Raw genomic sequence first — 22,142 nt, 5'->3', positions numbered from 1 at the left:
GTTACTTGTCGCAGTTTTTAATATATTTTGATCAAGTTTGGTACGGTGACGTGTTTTGAATCGACACCGAACGCTGTTGTGAAAATGGTTTGGATCGGTCCCATGTAACGCCTTATTTTGATTTGCGATTTTCAAAACTTTTCGGCAAAAATGGCTAAGTAGTATGAAAACTTTGAACGAGAACTGAGGTTCATATGACAAAAACGTATAATTGAAGATGAAAATTGTGTCATAATAGTGATTTAACATAAAAAATATTAACTGTAGGGTGTATAATGTTCTTACTTGTTTTTGAAAAGAATTTATGACATTTAAAATATTTGGAATTTTATTTAAAGCATTTCCATTATTAGATTATTCTTTTCTCATATGTCTAATAGCACATAAACTCTGTGACGGTATAAAAACATTGTCTTGTACGCTATCCGAAAAAATTTGGAAATCTTTTAAATTATCCAAGAATATTTCAGATGTCTACAGTGATTGAACAGGATCAATGAGGAGTGAAATGCAGCTAGTTTCCAGTTTTTCGAACAAGTTTCTGCATGAAGAAAAGTCACGTTGTAATGTAACTGGGTATCGCGTATACATAGCAGAGCTTGAATTTTAGTGAGCCATTGAATGAGTTGTGAAGAAGTTTCAAAGCATAGAATCAGAGTGCATGGAATGCCGGGGAATACACGATAGTAAATATCGCAGCACTGTATGGAATTATTGTCTACGATCCGCTTGATACATGGGCGAAATGGTGATCTATTTGTGGTATACCGTTTGAAAAAGTTTACAACCTTTCTTGACAATTGTCATTCACTTTTATCTTTGCATCTGTTGGAACCTTTTTTTTCAATTACGCGACAATGTTATTATGTCCTGAGTCAGACTCTTTTGATAACAGTTTGCTCATAAAATTGCAATGAATATATCACTTAAAGTTGAGTTTAAAATTATAAATGTCTGTAAATTTGTGTCTTGCCAACTGCTAAATTTATTCTTAGAGAGATGGACATTAATTAGTTCACGAAATAGACACTCCCAGATTCTGAATCAATTTGGTCATACATTTTCGACCGTCTGAATATGTCTTTGGCATATATATGTTTCCTGGATGACGAAAAGGACGCGCTTAAGTATCCATAATATGGAACGTATGTGCCACGTTAGAAACTGTAATATAAAAAAGGTGCCAATTGTTGCCCTACAATAGCGAAGTTCTTCCAATATTTTAAAATTTGCTCGAGCGCATATCAGACAACCGTACCCTGTGTTTTTGCGTCGTCTCGTAAATTCTTGCGATGTATTTAAAATTTTCTATACATAATGTAGGAGAGTATACATACATTAACACATTTTGCGACGGAGAGATACTTTTTAATAGTGAATAAGACTGGATGTTGATATTTAACAGCAACAGTGTGAATGGCTTTTATTGTTAATTATTTATTTTAAAGTGATTACATTTAAAACTAATAAATTAAATGCAGTTATATATAAAAAGATATATTTAATGATAATGAAAAAATTCGAGATTGGTGGCGTATTATGGCTTTCAGTGCATATGTTTTTGATCTTTTTGCTTTTTGCCTGTTTCACTGCTCTTCCTGGCCTTTTTTTGCAGACCAGTGCAAATAATTTGGTTGCGTAGCGGCTTCGTATTCCTGCACCAAACAATCAACTACATCACGGGAATTATCCAATTCAGAGAGATCATCTTTAAATATGTCTTCGCGACGAAATTGATCTAGAAAGGCCCCGCGTTTTTTTAACTTATCGTATTGACCTAGGGCGCGTTCAAACAGGGAACAAATACTGGTATGATTGGCCAGCATAAGGCCGGAAACGCGATGGCTGCTTTGAACGTAAGGAGAAGAGCGAGAAAGAGCTACCTGTATACTGGTAGGTCCCCATGGTATAAATTGCGCCAGTTTACGTTCCCGTATACGTTGCAGAGATTTGTGAACTTGAGTTGGATCCACTTCACCCTGAAAAGCACAGAAGTTTTCATTGATAAATATAATTGTTTCTTTTTTTTTAACTCACTTGTATAATATTTAAAATTGATATGTAACAATGATGATTGGTTTTATCTGGACCGGTAGATACCATCATATTTTTAGGTTGTAATAAGCGACGCATAACATCTAATACTGTAGTTTTACGCACATTTACTGGTTGCTAAGCAATTATGCAAGGAAAGAAAATGCTTTAAAAGGACTTTTTTGCAAAATATCAACTTACATCACTGTCGGTGCTAAGGGGAGTATAACCAGTCATAAGGAAATGTAATTGAGGTGTCGGAATTAAGGGTGCGGTTAGGCCAATTAAATTGTTGTTCATGTACGAAGGATATCGCAGAGTAGTAGTGCTCACCGACATTATGGTGGAAACCAAAGTGTTGATTTGCGAAAAGCTTGGATTTTGTATATGCAAGCGGTCAGTGGCTATGCGATTTAAAGCTGTATTATCTAGTACTACTACACAATCCGCACAGCTAGTTAAACGACGTAAGGTCAGTAAAGAATTGTATGGTTGTACCACCACATCACTAATTTCATCCTGATTAGGAAAAACACTATATGTTTGTATGAGCTTTTTAGGAAAACGATCAGACAAACGTTCCATTATATAGGAACCCATGCCTGAACCTGTACCGCCAGCTATCGAATGACACAAAACAAAACCTTCCAAGGAATCACTGCCATCCGCTTCACGATCGATGATATCAAATATTTCCTCCTGTAATTTTTCACCTTGGCTATAACCAGATGCCCAATTATTACCAGCACCACCACCATGCTTTGAGAGATAAACATTCTCAGGATTGTAAAGCTGCAAAGACAGAAAAATATATATCGACTTTTTTAAGATATTTAGTTACGAAACGTACTTTGGCATAGGGAGAGCTCATTATTGTATGTATAACACGGGGCTCTAGATCTAATAACACAGCCCGCGGAATATAATGGTCATCGTCAGCTTGATAAAAAAACACATCCTTGCGATCTACTCCGTCAGTAGCGAAATCTTCAAGGACGCCGTTAGGTGAAATTCCATGTTCCCAACATAAGCGCTTCCAAAACTCAAAACCAACTAAAGAAATAAATTAAGCAATTAGCAGCTGCTAGGTGATTTACTTTCTCACTTACTTTGATTACCGCACTGACCCAACTGCAGTGTAATAATTTCGCTGGGCATTTTGTCAACTTAGGCCAGCGGCAAGACGTTACGAACCAAATAAGAAATGCAAAACAAACAAAATTTTGTTGTACAAAGCAAACTTGACATACAATCAAGCAATGCAGTGTTGCCATAGCAACAATTTCATATGTTTTCGCCAATTTCATATTCGCCATGCCGACTTTTGATTTCATATATTTTTATTTCATTTGATTTGTAAACAATTTCACATGTTTTCTTTTGAATTCGCCATGCCGGCCTTTGATTGACGATATAAATTATTTAATTCTATTATAATAATAATCTCTGTTAAATGAAAATTCCTTAACAATCTCTGCTAAATGTGATATTGTTACAAATCTATTGGCTTAGTCCATCTCTTTCCAACATACCAAAAAAAAAAAAAAAAATGTGATATTGATTGCGCTACGAAAGTAGATTTACTTACTGCACATTGTTAATTACTTCCCAAGAATTGGAATCATGAAATATTTCATATTTTCATTTATTTATTTTTTGGAATTATTTTTTTTAATTGTATTATGTCCTTTAGAACAAAAATAAGATAAAAAGATTGTTACATTATAGATGGAAAGAACTGAAATTGAATTGGATTTAATAGAAATAAATTAAAAACATTTCAATTTTTTAGTAAGTCATAATCGAAATGCAATTATTGTCAAACTTTAGATAGTGTTCTGTTGCAAATACATAATAAATTATTGTTTGCACAGAATTGATATGTTAATTTTGTTTCATCAATGCCACTTTATTTCTTAATTTCTGCAATTAGTATTATACAATAAGAAATTATAACGAAAAGAACGAGCTATGTTTGATTGTTAATATTTTTCACTAATCAATTTAACGCATTATTTTTAACACGACTCCGAGACGTTATTATGCGCTACATTAAAAGAGAACTGATTGAAACAAGTGTCTCATGTTACCTTTGTTCCAAAATGCGTAATCAAGGTTGAAATGTAATAAAGCATCGCTTTTCAATGAATGTACAATAAAAGAACAAGAAGAAGCGGCACATTAAGAAATAACGGTTCCTTATATTTGTTTACGGAGTGATTTAATAAGTGCAAGAACTCGCGTAATTTTTATGAACAATTGTGTGAAATTTTGGAAATTAGGAAAAAAAAAAAATGAATACGTAAATATAAGTTTATAACATGCATTAGATTAAGTGCCCGAAAAATGTGAAGTGATCGAGTTTTAAAGTGTTTATGCCTGCATTATTGCTTCATTGGTGGAGCAAAACTATTTTTTTTATTGAAAGGTGGAAGCGTTTAAAACATATTTATTGCTATTCAGACTTTTTGTTGAAATTCGACGAGAAATATTTCAGGATAAACAAATTTCCCAATCTGCTCCCGCTGTAATCTGTGCTGGTAAGTGGCTTAAAATGAAATATATTTGTAAAAAAGTTTCCGACATAGTAGTACTGGGTTTAAAAATTGAATTGTCTGTGCACCTATATGAATATCTTTTCAAGGAAATATATCGTAACGCAATAAAATCCACGTACAAAACGAAGAATTAAGGTTTCTCTAACTAAAAACTGCATTTATGAGTTGAGGGTAAAAGAAGGTATTTCTTAAAAAAAAAAAGAAAACTTATACTAAATAACAAGTCAACAGTTTTGTTGACTGAAGTTATAACCAAAAATTATAATTCATTTCCAAAAAAATTTTTTAAAAAATGTACGTACAGTTTATTTCATAGGTAAGAGGTGGGTTAAAATTAAAAAACTAATATTTTGTTAGACCACTTTTAGCATCTGGCATTGTTTTTGTACGTCTTGGCATCGAAGTAGACAATTTTTCAAGTAAAGCTCTGTTAAGTTTAGAAATTTTATTTATTTGTACTAACTTATATTCGATCTATGTAGTACGTCTTCAATTGGTGATTAAGAAAAAGGAGCCACTTCTTTGTGAGAGGTGTACGTTTGCTATCGTTATCATGCTGGAATATTAATTTGTTTGAAAGACCATGGAGAGTTACGGAAGTCTTCATACTGGCTTTCAAATGATTAAGATAAACATGACGATCTATATTAACGTCAATAAAAACCAGGCTTCGTACTTCAGTTACACAAGTGACCGACTATGGCAGACCCTCCACCGTGATTTACAGTATGTAGTAAATTTTGTATTGTGAACGCTTTATTAGGTTTCGTCCACAATCTTTATTTACCATCGTATCCGAATATATTATAATTAGAGCTGCTTTTCCACTTTCGTGGAGCTTTGTAAAGTGGAGGCGTTTTTTTTTGTATTAATTTCTGTTGTAAATGTTTTTTTTCTTGGAATGTCAAAAACCGTTGGCTATCAAAACATATCGAACGGAATTGGATTATATTTTTCTGGATCGTTTGTAATGTGAACAGCGCTAGTTATGGGTTCACTTTTTAGAATTTTGTTCTTTGCTTAATCGGCCCGTTTCATGCTTATTTTCTGTTGTATTGGTGTTATTATTATAATTTCTTACCTCTTGAGAAATTCTGTTGTGTGTTTATATTTTGTTTATGTGTGTATATTTTGTGACATATTGAAGGCAAGAAATGAATAAACGCCTTTTAACGGATAAACTATTATTTTAATCTACGGAAATAAGTAGAGAAGCTATGTACTTTTAACGCAACATGTTTTCCTTCTGATAATGCTAGTGATGTGTGTACGCTTTTTTGTAATATTTTTTGGGTTTGAAGTATACTTTTTGTTTATAACTTTATCTTAAACAAAAAAAAAAAAATATATATATATATATGTTTTTGAAGCCTTATATAACATACGAAAGTTTTTCTTTTTTATAAAATATATTTTTTTTTTTACCTTCAACTCACAAATGCAGTCTTCAGTAAGAGCAGCCTAAATTTTTCGTACTGTATGTAGACTCCATTGAGCTAAGGTGGATAGATCAATTTGTATTTGTAGAGCTGCATCGAGCGGAATATTTTCAATAAAACCTCATCCTACATCAGTGTTCTTCCTAAAGAACATACGTTTACTAAATTCAATTTAAGACGTTTTCTTTTGTTTTATCTGTTTGTCCAGATGTGATCTATGATGCTGCCTTCCAAGGCAGACGGTTTTATACGGTACAAGGGGAAGATTCTGAATGTTTATATATTTTGAAAAATTTTGGCTGTTCTCGGTTTACTTTGTATGATTGTTTGTTGCAGACGCTTCGTGTTTATACAATGTATAAAATGTTTCGAAATAAGTGATAATTATAATAATAAAGGAGCGGATATCTTTCGTTTGTTTTCAAATTTTCTACACCTACCTACTGTAGTTTTCGGAGTATAAGACGGACGCACCAGACGATAAGACGCAATCAAATTTGTAAAATGATTTTTAGAAAAATACATTTTAATGTTAGTTTCGGATCAAAATTTTTAATTATTGTTAGCATAAGTCGTACTAGCACTGTCTCGACACTATCGCTCGTCTCGTTAATATCTTCGTTCGTGTTACTTTCATCTGAACTATTGTTATCACGCCTTTCAAAAACTTCGTCATCTTTATCATTACATCTTCACATTTTTTAAACGACTTTATAATTATCGACTTCTCTTTTAAACTCAAATGAATCCTGCGAAAACGCCCATAATTACAGCCTAAGTTTAATACTAGCTTTCGATGATCGTGGGCAAAGGGTTTAGATAAATCAGTGGTTCCCCATGTTTGTCTTGAGATAAGTTGTGTCATACCTATCTTCGGTGGCGTACAATATTTTTCGGACTATAAGACCTATCTCAAATTTAAAGACGACTTATTGAAAAAGTATTTTAATGTTATCTTCGGACTATAAGACGCATCCAAAAAATGAGTCTACTTTTCTATGTAAAAAGGCGTAGTATTTAATATTGTTTTGTACAACATATTGCATAGTTTCACCGTTACAATCGTCTAGACCTAAGCAATACGTCACTTGGAGCGGAGTATCAAAGGTCTGTCCTTCTCCTTTTTCGATTTTAAAAGTTATTCCTAGTTTGATAGCGATTAATAGACTTCCCCTTGTTCTGTGTGTTTACGAATCGACAACAGATGACTTGCTTCGAGGGACAGCAGAGGCGAACAGCAATAATCTTTTTTTTTTTTTTTTTTTTCTTAACCTTTATAAGCCACACTCTCTTTGACAAAAAAACTTTGTGTACAAATGTTTTAAATAAATGATGAGAACTAGATTTTGTAGCATATTTTAAGCTGTATGTAGAGGGTTCAATAGACCGTTACATGCAACAGATATAGTTTATAAAAATATAAAAAACGAATGAACAAATCACAAAATGACAATATATAAAATAATATAACATAACTGTCTTTTAAAATCATATATACATCATTCATAAAAAATAAATAAAACTTGCGCATACTAAGTTTTGGGTTCGTCTAAACTTGGGACGTCATTGAGCGAAATGGCATTATTATACGCATATTCAGTAAATGCGGATCCGTAATGTAAAATTAATTTGCTTAAGGCATCGACATCATTTTCAGCACGATGTAAGTCCTTGAAGTCTTCTTGAAATATACGCTTATATATGTTGCCTAGTTTGTAATAGCCTCGAATTGGATTTGGTGCGGAAAAGAGAGAACGCTTAGCAGGCACACTTTCGCCAGCGTTAGCTAAACCTTTTCTGTGATATATCTTGCAAGGTCTGTGTGGTGTAGTTTCATTAATTTTTTGCCAATTAATGGGATCATTAATAGGCAAAAGAACATGTTTCGATGAAGTTGTTTCGGGACTTATTTCATCGTCATTCTCTCGCTTTGTATCTTCGCTAACGTTCTCAACATCTGCGTTCATTTGATTACTATTATTATTATTATTATTTATCTCTATCTGAGCATCAATGATCTGAAATGCTTTCCAAGAATCCACACATAAAATAGACGTTGGAAATTTCTGGTTGAATACAAAAGAAAGACACTCATATAATAATATTTACTAAATACCCAAGGTTGCTAAATAATACCAAGTCCAAGTTTTTCATGACATAACGTAAAACGGGAAAGTCAAAACCCAAGCCATTATGAGCCACCAAGCATACTGGCTGCTGTAAACGTTGTAAAAATGATATCAGCAAATCCGCGGTGTTTTCATCGAATGGCTGTTCAGGCTCCAACATCCAATTATTTAAGCCTATAGCATTGCAATTATTTGGGATATTTAATAAGACGCGTCACATTAATCAAGAGCTAACTTACCAGTTATGTTTTCCGTTTCGGGCCATATTTTTCGACGGGGATTAACCATTAAAGTTAATTTATGCAAAACTCTTGGGAGTTCTGGTATTGATTTTTGGCTAAGCCAATTGTTCCCCTTTCCAACTGATGTAGTTTGCCTTTCAGTTTGTTTCGCTTCGAATTTCGAGGAAAAAGCGAATATACAGAGTTCCGTTATACTACATTTGTTGAATTGTAAATCCGGTAAACTATTTGTTTCCAAGTCTATAACTGCAAAGGTGGCTATCTTACTATGCGGCATGTTTAGTATTTACGTACTGAAGAATTTTTAAAATAATTCACTAAATTTCTTCAATTTGGTCTGTTATGATGAAATTAGGAGCTGTTGTAAAATTAACAAAATATAGAATGTGCTTAGTAATGAATTAACATAAGAATAAAAAGAAATAAATGCTGCTTCTTATTAGTAGAAAGCCCGATAAACCACCGGCAACGATAATTGCAGCGATTCCTAAATGTGCATTACGTGTCTGCGCTTTCGTCAATGCTGTGAATACCACTTGACGTTAAATTACGTGAAATGTGAAAACGTCTGAGCAAAATTCTCATGACTTTAATTAAATTTTATTAAAATAAATTATTTTTTCACTTAAGCGCCTTTATTTGGAGTATATTTTTAACCTTAAGAACGTGCAGACTTTACAAAAATCTGATGGTGTGCATTTGTTCTATTTATTTGTAGTGGAAAAACCTTCTAGCCGGGCAAAGGCGTCCAATAGTTATTCGTTCTTCATTAATTTCATGCATCGGCATACTTTTCATGAAAGCGCGAGCGTACTCGGGGCGTCAACCGACGTGCTCGAAATTTAGCAAGTTTTGATTACTTGGCAAGGGTTTTATTATTTTTTAGTTAGTTCCGTAGTCATAATAAACGACAAATTGAAACTTTGTCGCAATACATGCGCATGCTCTTCGTGAGAGCTGCTATAGATGACGGGATGTAAAAAGCACGTCTATGCGGTCTAAATTTCATTAATTAACTTAATTTTTACGACTGCGTTGATAGCGTGGACCAATTTTCATCATGAGACATTAAATATTAACCTCTTTAATTAATGGCCTTCCAGCTTATCAAATGTGATTCAAATCATTTTGATGTTAAATTAAATTTATAGACAAATTTTCATTATCAGATATTTAGAAGGCGATCTGTTGCAAAATGAAATAAAAAATAGATTTGCTTGATCCAAATTTGAGACATAAATTTTATATCAATACACTCTTGTGAACCAATCTTTATTATGAAATACCGAACATGGAATTATCTTAAAAATCCTTATGAATCCTTGAAAAATCCTTAAGAAAAAGAGACCAATTAGATCAAATTCGGCGAGATTCGGTAAGAATATCGATTCCTATGCTAATACTATGATGGACTCATTTTCACCATGAAATGTTCGAAACTAGGTCCTCTTACCATATAAACAATTTACTATTTAGTTTTCGTAGGAATGGTGCGAAGATAAAGTCGAATTTAAGTAGCAAAGACACCTACCATATGTGGTAACAAAACTCTGTGAACGCTTTAACAGAACTTTGTTAAATAATTAAAATTAAGATTTAGTTGGATTTGAAAGCCTACTCCGTCCGTATTACACAACGTAAAATATTTTTGTCGATATCTCATGAATCTCAGCTACTGCGCAACACTCAGCGACTGCGCTGCGCCCAAATGCTACGCTGCACCTAGCCACTGTGCTCCATTGAGTTGCTGAGCAGCATCTATCGAATGCTTTACACTCACCTACTACGTTGCACTTGACGACTGCGCTTCAACTGCTGCGCTGCACCCGACTGTTGCGCTGCATCTATCGCATGCGCTACACCCAATTGCTGCGCTGATTCTAGCTGCAGCGCCGCTCCTAGCGATTCCGCTCACTTTTTAACTCTTTTCCCCATTTGCAACAACGTCATCATTCGAATTAAGTCAATCGTTTACTTACCTGGTAGTTTTTCGATTCGTTATTTAGGGTTTAATCATTATTGGTAACCTATGCAAAATTCTTGGTAGTTCAACTCCAATCACATTTACCGCTAAAAATATGGACGTTTTATAATATACATACCTATTTCTTCCATTATGGGTTATTTTCACCCATAATTTTTATGGTATCGCTTAAGTCGCAGAATTGAAATTCGAAATCGATTTAAACACGTTCGACTGCCTGTCTGTCCGCCCTTGTAATGTCTGCTGTAAACATTCTCCCGTTTGCAAAAATAAAATTATAGCCTACAAAAAACTGGCAAACGAATTTCAAAATAACCGAAACGTCTCAAAAGACACGCCTAGAAGACTCGCATGACTACATAATACAATAAAAACTGAGCAAAAGTGCGTTCCGTGGTATTTGTTGATTACTTTCAATTATTCATTAATCACTTACTTTCAATTTCGATTCTAGAATATAGAAAAAATCAGCCACGCCCAATATTTTTTAAAATAACGATAACAAGTATAGAAGATTCGGTAACAAACGAATATAATTTTCTTACTTGTTGTTTTTGGAAAAATATCGAATAACAAAAGACCATTGAACATACACACACACACACACTTATATATATTCTTCAAAATACTTTTTTTATTTAACTTATTTTCTACATTTTTTTTTTCTTCATTTTCTTCATTATTGGATTTTTTGTTATTTTTTTCATATAATTTCTTTTTATGATTAGTTTTTGTGTGATAGTGTGTTTTTATGTTTTATTAATTATTTAATTACGTTTAATTAAAATTAATTGATTAAATCTTTTATGCATTAATTTAGTTCGTCAATGTGACGAAAGTTTTTTTTTTTTTGTAATTTATATTTGTTGCTAATAAATATATCTGTAAAAAAATAACAGGTGTCTCAGGTATGTGTATAACTTAATAATGTAAAGATGTGTGTAGATGTCGTATTGTGGGTTTTTTTTGTTCTTTTTCTTTTTCATTTTAATTTTCGTTATAATTATATTACATGCATTTAAGTTCGCAGTACATGATTTTTTTTTTTAATTTTTATCTTTTATTTTTTTAAAGAATTTTCCTAAGATTGAAGAAATTTGGTTCAAAATTTTAGTTTGATGTTTGATTGATTTTAATTGATGTAAATTAACAAATATTTAATAATTAATTATTCACGTTTTTCATTTTAATTATTATAATTAAAAATATCTAATTAACTCTATAATTATTAGATTTTTGAATTTTTGTTTTGGTTTTTATAACTAACACATGCAAAACAATAAAACAATTTCATGTTTTCATTAATTTTATTTGGCATTTCTTCTTCTTCTGCTATGCGTTTACTTAATATTACTTTTTGGTTTCTTTCATAATTTAGAACTATATATATAATATAATATAATATAATATATATATATATATATATTAAGATTTAAACAATATGTTGTTTTAATATTACATAGTTATTTTTAAATATTTTTTTTCAAATTTTATTAAGATTTTATTAAGATTTTTTTTTTAGTTTAAAATATCCAGGTTTAGGTGGAGAAAGTCGGATTATATGGGGCGGGATTGGATTAGGGCGAGGAAAAGAATCATTCTCTATATAGTCTAGTTAAGCTTAGATTTTAAAGTTTAGAAAAAATTATATACATTTATCAAATGATACGTATAAAAATTTGTTTCTTTTTTGTTCTTATTTTGAGTTTTGGTTTTTTTTTTAGCAAAATTGTTCTTAAATAAAACACATACAAGTAGTAAGTAATAATAGCCTGTTTTTCAGTTGAAGCTTTGGTTGTAGATTTTCTATATATATATATATAGTTGTTTTCAAATTTAAATTCGTTTTTTTTTTATATTAATTCTATATATAAAATTGGTTTTTAACCTAATAAAGTAGGTCTCCCTTTCTCTTCTTTCTCCTCTTCTAAATCTTTTTTTCTATTGCCTATTCCCATAATTTCAATATAATTTCAGTAAAATAATTTCTCTTTTATAAAGACAGAAGTTGTCTGCTAGTAGATCGATTTTGAAGATTCAAGAAGTTTATTGAGATGAAAATTTCGAATGAAAATTTAGCTCTGCTCGATTACAGACTGCCCTGTAATTTTGGTTTCATATGGGAAAATTAAACTTTGAAAAAATTCTGGATTGGGTTAGAAAGTTACGCTGCAAGCGTACTCTTGTATTGCCATTCCACTTAGAATAAGATGTCAGAGTCCTTTAGCGGGATTTTCTCAAAGATTGGTTTTTTCCCGTCGGATCCATTATTGAACTTAGCGTTCTTGTAAACATATTTTATTCTACATTCTTAGAGCGCGTCTCATAGTTCGGCTTTGGACAAAGAAGAAAATACTGGAAAAAAGTTCAAAAATTAAATATTAGATCGAATCACTTTGGTTTTTTTATCAGACATTTTGTTTTCGTTTTCATTGAGTAACAGAATTATATTAATTTAACAGTTTATTGTGAGATATTCAACCTATTCACTATACCTCTTGTTGATTGACACGGACTTTTCTCCAATATTGCTTTTAAAAGGTTGTCGTCGAGGACGTTCTGTGTTGTTTTAAGGTCCAGATCGGAATTTTACAAATCAATTTCTAACTGCCCCATCAGTTATTAGTCCTTTACCCTATGCGCTGCATATTTTTTCAGCTGCCGTCTTAGCAATATTGCTTAGTTTCAATTCCCAAAACCTTACATGTCGAATATGAACTTTTTGACTCCTAATTTCAGAGGTTAAGGGAAAAAGTTGAATGTAATGTGTACAACATAAAACAGTTGGCAGAAGACTAACTGTATCAAAGCTCGTTTGTTTCGGTGACTTATAGTGGGTAAATATGAATAATAGGTTCTACGTGACTGCACCGGAAGTTACTTATGACTCGATCTAATATATTGAAAATTTGCAGGCGGATTATTACCTAAGAATTTTGTTGTACAGGTCGTGAGTGGGTCATTTTGCGGCCTAAGATGAGGCTATCAACAATGAACATTTATGTTAAGCTTGACTTTTCTATTTTAGTTTTCCCGATAGTCCTTACGTATCAGGTAAACGGGAATAAATAATTCAAAAATTCACGCTGTTCAACTAATCTCCTCTCATTTATCGTTTGTGGAAAATATGTTAAAGGGTTTGGTCATCAGACGGTGTTTGGTGCCGCTCTAGTCAGATTGTGTTTGCATGTATGGTAGGATTGGAAGCGAATCGTTGTTTGTGAGGTTCTAAAATCTGGTCAAACGTTTGGTTATAACCTCGATAATCATCCGTCGCACATTTTCGATGGCATCGCTTAGCTGTGAACATCTGATGGTTTCTACGAGAAATTATCAAAATCATTCGGTCAAGTTTCCGGTCCCTGTAAACCACTGAATTTTTACTTCGATGAAATTACGAAAGTTTCCAGAAAATGACCATAGATGATAATGATCATTATGTACTTAGACAAAATTTATTTTGAAAAAAAGTAAAATCTAATACAAAAAAAATTGCAAGAAATCTCTTAAGACTTTTTCCTCAAGCTATTATAATTGATTGGTACAATCATAATTGTACTAAGTTGTTTGTCGTTGGCCATTAAAAATTGATCTTAAGACGTACCTATTAGATAGGTTTGTAGGTCTGATTACTTCGCCCAATAAGTTAATCAAATGCAGCAAGTTTTTGCAGTTTGTACAACTAATTAACACAAGTAAGAAAATTTTATTAGTTTAAGATATGCGCCACTTCAACATTTAAGCGATTTTCATATTGAATAGTAAATAATTATCTTCTATATATTTTAAGTTACGGACGTTTGCTTATTGATCATCCCCGCCCCCTAATTTAAAGCCTTAAATTCAGAGCACTTATATTAAGTTTTAATTTTCCATGTTAAGCTTTGAGAGTAAGAGCGTTTCAATAACAAATAAACCTTGCAGAATGGCTTAGAAATTCGCGCTGCTCGATTGATCTGGCTTCGTCGTTTGATAAAAGAAAAATATTTTACCAGGTATCATAGGGCTTCGAAAGTGAAACAATTAAAACTAACCAAAGCGATTTAAAATTGTTGGGAAAAATTGTTTCAATTTATTTTTTTACACTACACCAGTTATGGTAAGGAAGAGAGAACAATTCGAGATAGAACCACACTTTGTTTTGCTTGTCCCGTATTTGTTTCTTCAACCTACATGCCGCAATTTTTGATACATCTTTCTTTTTAACCTACAGGTCGTACACAGAAGGACTTGAACTTGAAGACCTTAGAACCACGTCGCCTCGATCTGAACTTATCCATTCGTTAACGTCCGTTTGTCTATCTGATTTCTTGTTTCTCAGATCGTAATTTTTAAGACATTTTGGACGAAATTATGTACACCACTAAGTTTTTTTGGGTCCAAAGATGACGGCTACTGCAAATGATTCGGATCGGACCATTTCTTCGACCGCTCCCCATATAAAGTCTTATCTTGAAAAATCATTATATAACTAATTCTAGCGTGGTGTAAGATATTTAACGGCTCATTATAGTGTTTTCACTTGCTATAGCCATCAACGAAGAATGAGGTGCTTTAGAGAAACGACAAAGTATATCTTGATCAGCATCAAATTCTTAATCGATTTAAGCATGTCCGTCTGGTGGTGGGTTGTCTGTCTGTGTAATGCCTTCTGGACGCACAAATAAAACTATCGCATTCCAATTTGGCAGAAACGCTGGAAGTCTTTTAAGCAGGTTGGTATTGAAAAGCAGTCAAAGAACACGCCTACAATACCACTTAAACTGAGGATAGCTCTGTTTTTCAGAGTTTGTTTTTGTGGTAAATCTATAAAAATTTGACCGTTTATTCTATGTTATAGTGTCTCTATAAATATGGCCACTCCTACTTAATTTTATAGCAAGTCCTAATTTCATTTTTTTCAAAACTGTTATAATGCACAGAAGCAAGTTTCGAAAACCCCATAAATTCTTGTCCACATATACATATCCGCCCCTTCATCCGTCCACCTGTCCGCTTGCGCAACTGCGCAGTATCTGTGGTAAACTCTCCCGTTCCCAGCCTTTCAAAGAACACGCCTACAACGCCCGCACGTCTCTGCAAAAAAGTTGAAAACACTTTTGTTTTCCCTGTTTTTACTTGCTATTCATACAAGGCGACAAATACATCAAATAAAGTTCCGCTTTTATTCTATTTATGATATTATAGAGTATGAGAACTTAGTTCTTTTTCCCTTTCTTTAGGATCACGGTAATGAGTATAAGAAACTCGGATACGACCGGATATAATTTTCTTACTTGTTTTAATTTAAAATCGTTCCTCATTAATAAGAAGAACCAGAATTTCATAATAAATTATTCATTAACAAATCCCTCTCTTAGAAAAATTTATTACGATTTGGCTGCAACCACAACGACATTTACGCGATGTACGTTTTATTAGAAATCTGAAGTTAGCGCAAAAAAAAACCCTCTCTGAAAGAAAGGTTAAAAGAACTCAAGTTGTTGTTACCTTATATTCATTGCCATTGGGCAATAATTTATTAACTAAAAAGCTAATAAAACATTTACGCAACAATTGCGGAAATACTTTTTTATAGTTAATACTGAAGCTATTGAAAAATTATGGTATAATAATTGAAATGCTCGGAAATTTGCAATAGAGGCCTAATAAGAAATTTGAGTGGATTTAGTTCAATTTTAATCAGAAACAAGTGTTTATTTACCATTCACGAGTTTTCGCTTTATTAAGCCTAATGCTGAACGCTGTCACTCGCTTCGATTATAATAAGTCGTTGCCTTTGGCATATATCGATCTGAAATTTGGTACAAAGATTGGCCCCATCGTCTAAAAGAAATCTTTTCATACAAGACGACAACATATACGTATAGGAAAATCGTTTACAATTTGTCGCGGTGGATATCCAAGAATCATTTTAACGCTTATATAACTTTGTCACTTGTTATAATTACCATGGGCACACGGGGCGGGAGGGAGGGTACATTAGATTTATATATACCTTCTAATGGTGAAACTTATTATTGTAATCCCGCGAAGAAATTAAAATTGAAAGAAAAATCAATACATAATTAAATTTTGGGCACACAGTGCCTTTTATACGTAAATCTTTTTGAAGATTTTTACTATGTATTCAAAGTGTATTCAAAGTGCATGCTTTAAAGATATTAATTATTATAAACCTAAATGTTAAGCATTTTGTTCGGAAAAATGTATTTGCCATCTACATATAGATGATTATTTGGATAACAATTATCTTCAATTAAATTTTCTATATTTTCTTATATAATTTTATATAAGCAAGAAATGGAATCGTTTCTGTTCTATGTTATGTACATGCACTTAATTAAATGTACCCTGGTTGTGAATACTTGAATGATTGAAATTTTCCTTTCACTTTTTTTTTTTTTTGTTTTTTTCTTCTACTAGAGTTTTGCGTGTAAAGTAACTTGTGACTTAAAATTAAAAACGGTTTTATTTTCCTAATGGTTTTGTTGTCATATTTTTCGATATATTACGTTAAACTAGAATTAACTGAATATTATACGCTTTTATATACAAAAGTGTATTTGAAAGTATTCAATTGTTGTTATTTTATTTTTTATTTTTAATTTTTTTTATCCATGCTTAAGGATACAATCTCAATTGAGTTTTAAGGGATTTTATTTATATTCGTTTTCTTTCCTAGGAATTCGTTTTTGTTCCTTTAAAAAAGAGATTCTTTCGTTTTTTTTTTTTAGAAACGGCAGTGTTGCTTTTTTCACTTTATTTTTATACTTTTTGTTTTTATATGTGTCCTTTAATATGATTTGTTTAGAGGTAGGTTTACTATTAAATTATTTTTCAAAAATATTTTTGAAGTTACTTTTAAAAAATATAATTTTTTTTTAGGTTGCTTCTGTTATCGTAATTTCATCATAAACATACAATGTAAATAGGTGGGTTTAATAGTTGAAAAGCTGCTTGAATTTATCTTTTACAATAATGGATAATTTATTAGTTAATTAGAAATTAAGTTTCATACCCTACACCATATGTGTTATAAGGAGGGCATATTAAGATTGTGCGGATATATGTAACACCGAGAAAGCATTGGGGTAGACCCGTCTTTCAATTTGATTTAAGCATGTCTGTCCGTCTGTCCTACATATCACAAATTTTGAGATATTTTCGATAAATACGATTACCGTACCAAAGCGTTTTGGCCGCAAAGACGAACATTATTGAGAATGGGTCGCTTCTAATGGCTTATTTTGAAAAGTCATTTTAAAAATAACTGTAAAGAGGTGTAGGGTATTTGATAGTCGCCCGTGACCTACTAAAGTGTTTTTACTTTTTACGGTTTGAAAGAAAAGAATAGGAAAATATTTGAAATAGTCTGCCGGTAAAGGCGGGATCGCAAATGCAACATTTTTGAATGTCAATGCGGAAAATGCCTTTGGAAATAGATTAGTTTTAAGGTGAATTTCAGCTGTGTCGCCTAAAAAAATTTTGCGTCTCTGCGCTTTTTCATATATTATGAATTAATACACTACGTCAACAGACAGTATAATCTGCTTTAACTATTATAATAGCATTGGTCTGTGCGAGTGTATTGGCAAATATTTAATGCAGAAATACTCTCAACTAATTATATTGCAATAAATTAAAGGGATTATATTGCATAATAGTATATATATATATATGTATATATATATATATATGTATATATGTATGTATATATGTATATATATATATTATATATATTATATATATATATATAGCGCCAGTTTTCTACCTTGTATAAGCAATAAAGTATTAAAAGGAATCCACCGAAATATTTGCTTATTTGTAAATTCATTTCGAAAAGAAGACATGAAATGACATCTCGTGTAAGCTCTATCCGATCTATTTAGTTGTCGAATGCATTCGCATTTAAATGGACCTCTTCGGTAATATCCCTTTTAATAAATTTTTACATCCGCCGTGAATCGCAAATTATTCATAAAAGTGCATCAAAACCATTGTTTATTTTTTTAAATCGAGAGAAAAAAAAACGAGTAGGAATATGAACACTTTGGCATCACTTATTAATTTACTGAACATTGAAAATTATAAGTATATATACATATATATGTAAGAACCATTGTAAGCGAAACGATTCAAAGCCGAATCAACGTGACTTCAATTTATTAAAATTAGTTTTCTTAGCAAAGAATTTTTTGTTCCTTACATATCTTTGTCATAAAACCCCCGAAAACTAGTCTTCATGGCCAAATAAAGAATTACTTTTCATAAGAGTCATCGGGATAGTTTTACAGACATTCAGAACTTTGTGATTCTTTGGGCAAGACATATTAACATCCAGTCAAATTACTTAGAAAGTCTCAACCTGAAGGCTGAACAAAAAAACAGAGTAAAAATGGATAGACATTAGTTGCATAGATGGACAGACATGCTTGTGTTGATATAGAGAATAATTACGAATTAATTGATATTATAGAAGATGGATCTACTCCAGGTTCTTCTAGGAGTTGCATACATTCCTATGGATTTAATATAACTCTTACCTAAAAAAAGAAATTTTGTTTTTCTTGACAAAATTACACATATCGCAAGGGATCCGGGTCACTAACACGGTTTTTTAAAATTTATTTCCTCCAATTTTCAGATCTTAAAAGATTCCAGAACAATCGGGGAGAGAGAGAAAGATTAAGGCGAATTATACTTTCACTTCAAGTATATATATATAATATCTGTATCGATGCACCCCACCGATAGTGAATATGATTAAGTTAGCAATTGAAACAAGTAGAAAATTATACTCGACAGCGACCGAATCTTTTATGCCCATCGCCGTTATCCCATCTATACCTACTGTCCAAGGCCTTGTATTTTATATCCATTCCGACGGAATTGTGAAGAAAAAAAAACGATTCCATCATGTCCTAACGTCCGCGATAATTAATTTAAAACTCTACTGTTCAAGTCCTTCCATTTGATACGTAATTGATTATAATGCTCAAAGAGAGCAATCCTCCCCCTGTTGGGGTTCATCATATTTATTTTAGAATGAACATATTTTTAGACGGATAATGTATCTTCATGTCAGGAATGTAGCAAATAATTTTCTATCTTGTTTACCTTTGGAGTAATAAACAGAGAACCTAAAGAAAGTAAGAAAATAACAATTTGATCGCTTATCAATTTGTGTGGGCGTGGCCGTTCTTTTTCCCATTTCTGCATGATTAGTAGAGTCCTCAGTAGAAAATTCTACCTTTCCATTTCTCATAATTTATGAGCGTTCAGTTTACGCTTCATTATGGGTATGTGCTTCAATCAATTTGCCTCCATTTTTAGTACTAACCTGCGTGCAAGTTATTCTAATGTTCTTGCCAAATTTAAAGCTTAATTTATGCGACCGGTGGAACGCTTACCACAGAGATAACACAGCCAAAGAGTAATGCACACAGAAAGACAGGTAGACAGGATAGACGAGCAGACGGACAAGCTTAAATCGGCTTACAGTGTGATGCTGATCAAGAACACATATACTTTGTAGGGTCTTTCGGGCTCCCTTCCGTGGTTTTTCGGTGATGGGTGTAAAAATGTAATAGCAAACAAACGTTGATTTTATATATTTTAGAGCCGATAGCCTGTGTTGCTAGTGCTCAATGTCTTTTTTTTAGTCTAAGAATTCAATTCATTAGTCTAAAATTAAAATAATAATAATAATATATTAGGTTTAGGCAACCTTTTGTTTATTGCTGTGAGTACGAGCACTAAGTTCGGGTTAAGTTAATTTTGCTTCTCCATTGATCATAAATGAGTTTGTTCGATATACTAACTTTATTTGATTTCAATGGTAAAGTGTTCGAAAATCGTGTTGAAACCCGCGGGATAGACATTCAGGTTGATGAAGTCGACAAAGAATTTTACATACATATATGCAGACATATAAAACATATATACATTTATAAGATATCTGAAGCGTATATTTCTGAAAGTTCATTATTTTAAAATACTTTACTTCGATTGGTATAAAAATTAGGAAAAGAAAACTGAAAACATACTTAAAGATTTTGCTTTATATTTACCTTTTGGAATTGAAAATTCTTCAATAAATATTTAGAAATCTTTCGGAATTAAAAAATTAATTTAATCGATTTAATTTAGTCAGCTATTAAATATTGTTAAATTTAAATAAAGTAGATGTGTATGCGCTCCCTAAGCATGGATTGTTTTTCGATATTCTTTTAGAGTAATTATATATTTAAATATTGCCATTTTATTTAAGCCTAAAGTAATTAAATTTTTTACAGAATTTTCTTTTGTAATTAAAACTTAAACTTATGAACGTTTATCTATTTTTTTATGAACCTTGGCTTGCTTGTGCAGATTGAATCTTAGATTTATTGAAAATAAAAAAAAAAAACAGACGATAATTATATATACGGCTGTAGCTCAATCATTTATACCCATCACCGTTATCTTAAAAAAAAAAAAAAACAAACGGGAAGGAGGAAATTTTGATACAAAAGTATTGGATAAACTTTAATGATTTTTTCTTGTTTTTGTATAGTTGCTGTAGGCTCATCCATAGCATATACGAAGAAATTTTTATCTTCATATTTATTGCAGTTTACGAGTAATAAGCTAAAGAGTAAAAAAGAAAGAAGAGTTGCTCTCAGTTTATGTTCTACTGTCGACCAGTACTATGCCCATTGGTCGATTGGCCCCATTTTCAATAATAACTTGCGTAGAAGAACGTCCTTAGTTTTGCCAAAATTTTAAGACGATATCATCTTTTCTACGACCCGGACAATGTTTACCGTCGACATTTAAACAAATGGACAGACGGACAGATGCACAATTTTTAATTCATTTAGGTTATTATATTGATTGAGAATATTTACTCTTTAGAGATTCTCTGAAGCTTCCTTCTTCTTGTTGCAAACGTTTTGATAAAATGAATATGTTCGATGGTGAGTATAACAAGATAGATATATTATCGATTAACTTATTGATACACTTAACAATTTAATATTCCTCCCTTTCATAACTTAACAACTAAGATGTAACAATTTTGGTTGTTTTACTTATTATTTATTGATTTGTTTTTTTTTTTTTTCAATTGCCTTAGTTACCTGTTAATATTGTTATGCAACAATTATTTGTAATTATTGTATTGCGTGTTTTTGTTTTATTTATTTAGCATTATTTTTTCTTTCGGTTTTTTTTTTGTGTGAGATCTAATTACGTTTCATTTTCATTATTTTCTTTAATATTGGTTTTTGTGAATTTTTAAAACATTTTTTTTATATCTTGACGCGTTACACCACTGACAGTCAAGTTTGGTAAAAATGTATAAATCTTTTGAAAGCAGTTTTTTAAGAAATTTTGCATGTCTATGCGGATATTTTTCGCAAAATTAGAGCAAGGTTTTTTGAAGAACCTCTTTTCTGAGCTTATCCCCAATGTTTCTTATTGACGTTTCAAGTTAGTTGTTTTTTTTTTGCCTTTCACTTGCATGCGCATATAAAATCATTTCAATTCAAGAACGGGAAAGCAGAATAATTTTCACACGTCAAATAATTTTATCGCATGGGTCATTGATCAAATTAGCAAACATGATATGAAAATAATGCTCAGCAATGTTGGCTATTTCTTCTCATGCGGTGAAATTTTTTTATTGCATGGGTTCCTCTGTCAAATTGGACAAGCTGATGTAAAAATAAATTGCAGCAATATTGGCTACTTTTTTCGCATGCGATTAAATT

The 22,142-nt window shown here is 31.8% G+C and overlaps 2 protein-coding genes and 1 long non-coding RNA gene across 4 annotated transcripts in view; 1 reads left to right on the top strand and 2 right to left on the bottom strand.

Annotated features, from left to right (window-relative positions):
* Window positions 1-1,473: 1,473 nt before the first annotated feature.
* Window positions 1,474-3,305, bottom strand: LOC119634191 (tubulin gamma-1 chain). The gene is made up of 5 exons (XM_038028216.1): window positions 3,144-3,305; window positions 2,885-3,087; window positions 2,236-2,826; window positions 2,038-2,172; window positions 1,474-1,979 (listed from the first exon to the last, which is right to left on the bottom strand). The coding sequence occupies exons 1-5, from the start codon at window positions 3,190-3,192 to the stop codon at window positions 1,587-1,589; spliced, it is 1,371 nt and encodes a 456-aa protein (XP_037884144.1). The 5' UTR covers window positions 3,193-3,305; the 3' UTR covers window positions 1,474-1,586.
* Window positions 3,306-4,114: 809 nt separating this feature from the next.
* Window positions 4,115-22,142, top strand: part of LOC119634193 — a 223,050-nt gene continuing 205,022 nt past the window's right edge. The window contains exon 1 of the long non-coding RNA XR_005246932.1: window positions 4,115-4,574. This is a non-coding gene — a long non-coding RNA (uncharacterized LOC119634193). The remainder of the gene's footprint in view (window positions 4,575-22,142) is intronic.
* LOC119634192 (three-prime repair exonuclease 1) lies at window positions 7,305-8,820 on the bottom strand. 2 transcript variants are annotated; one of them, XM_038028218.1, is made up of 4 exons: window positions 8,528-8,820; window positions 8,400-8,491; window positions 8,168-8,334; window positions 7,306-8,097 (listed from the first exon to the last, which is right to left on the bottom strand). In XM_038028218.1, the coding sequence occupies exons 1-4, from the start codon at window positions 8,677-8,679 to the stop codon at window positions 7,564-7,566; spliced, it is 945 nt and encodes a 314-aa protein (XP_037884146.1). In that variant the 5' UTR covers window positions 8,680-8,820; the 3' UTR covers window positions 7,306-7,563. The 2 variants fall into 2 exon arrangements, with proteins under 2 accessions (XP_037884145.1, XP_037884146.1); XM_038028217.1 differs by having other exon boundaries at window positions 7,305-8,097; window positions 8,400-8,820.

The sequence above is a fragment of the Glossina fuscipes genome, unplaced genomic scaffold (genome assembly GCF_014805625.2).
Source record: "Glossina fuscipes isolate IAEA_lab_2018 unplaced genomic scaffold, Yale_Gfus_2 2, whole genome shotgun sequence".
Lineage (NCBI taxonomy): Eukaryota > Metazoa > Arthropoda > Insecta > Diptera > Glossinidae > Glossina > Glossina fuscipes.
This window is presented reverse-complemented; position numbering and strand designations above follow the sequence as displayed.

Excerpts from the sequence above, each read along its gene's own strand:
- LOC119634191 (XM_038028216.1), bottom strand. The coding sequence starts at position 3,192 with ATGCCCAGCGAAATTATTACACTGCAGTTGGGTCAGTGCGGTAATCAA. Across the intron at positions 2,827-2,884 it reads TGAGCTCTCCCTATGCCAAA|CTTTACAATCCTGAGAATGT; the intron begins GTACGTTTCGTA and ends CTGTCTTTGCAG. Across the intron at positions 2,173-2,235 it reads CCCTTAGCACCGACAGTGAT|CAACCAGTAAATGTGCGTAA; the intron begins GTAAGTTGATAT and ends ATAATTGCTTAG.
- LOC119634192 (XM_038028217.1), bottom strand. The coding sequence starts at position 8,679 with ATGCCGCATAGTAAGATAGCCACCTTTGCAGTTATAGACTTGGAAACA. Across the intron at positions 8,335-8,399 it reads CGAAACGGAAAACATAACTG|GCTTAAATAATTGGATGTTG; the intron begins GTAAGTTAGCTC and ends GCAATGCTATAG. Across the intron at positions 8,098-8,167 it reads TCATGAAAAACTTGGACTTG|AAATTTCCAACGTCTATTTT; the intron begins GTATTATTTAGC and ends GTATTCAACCAG.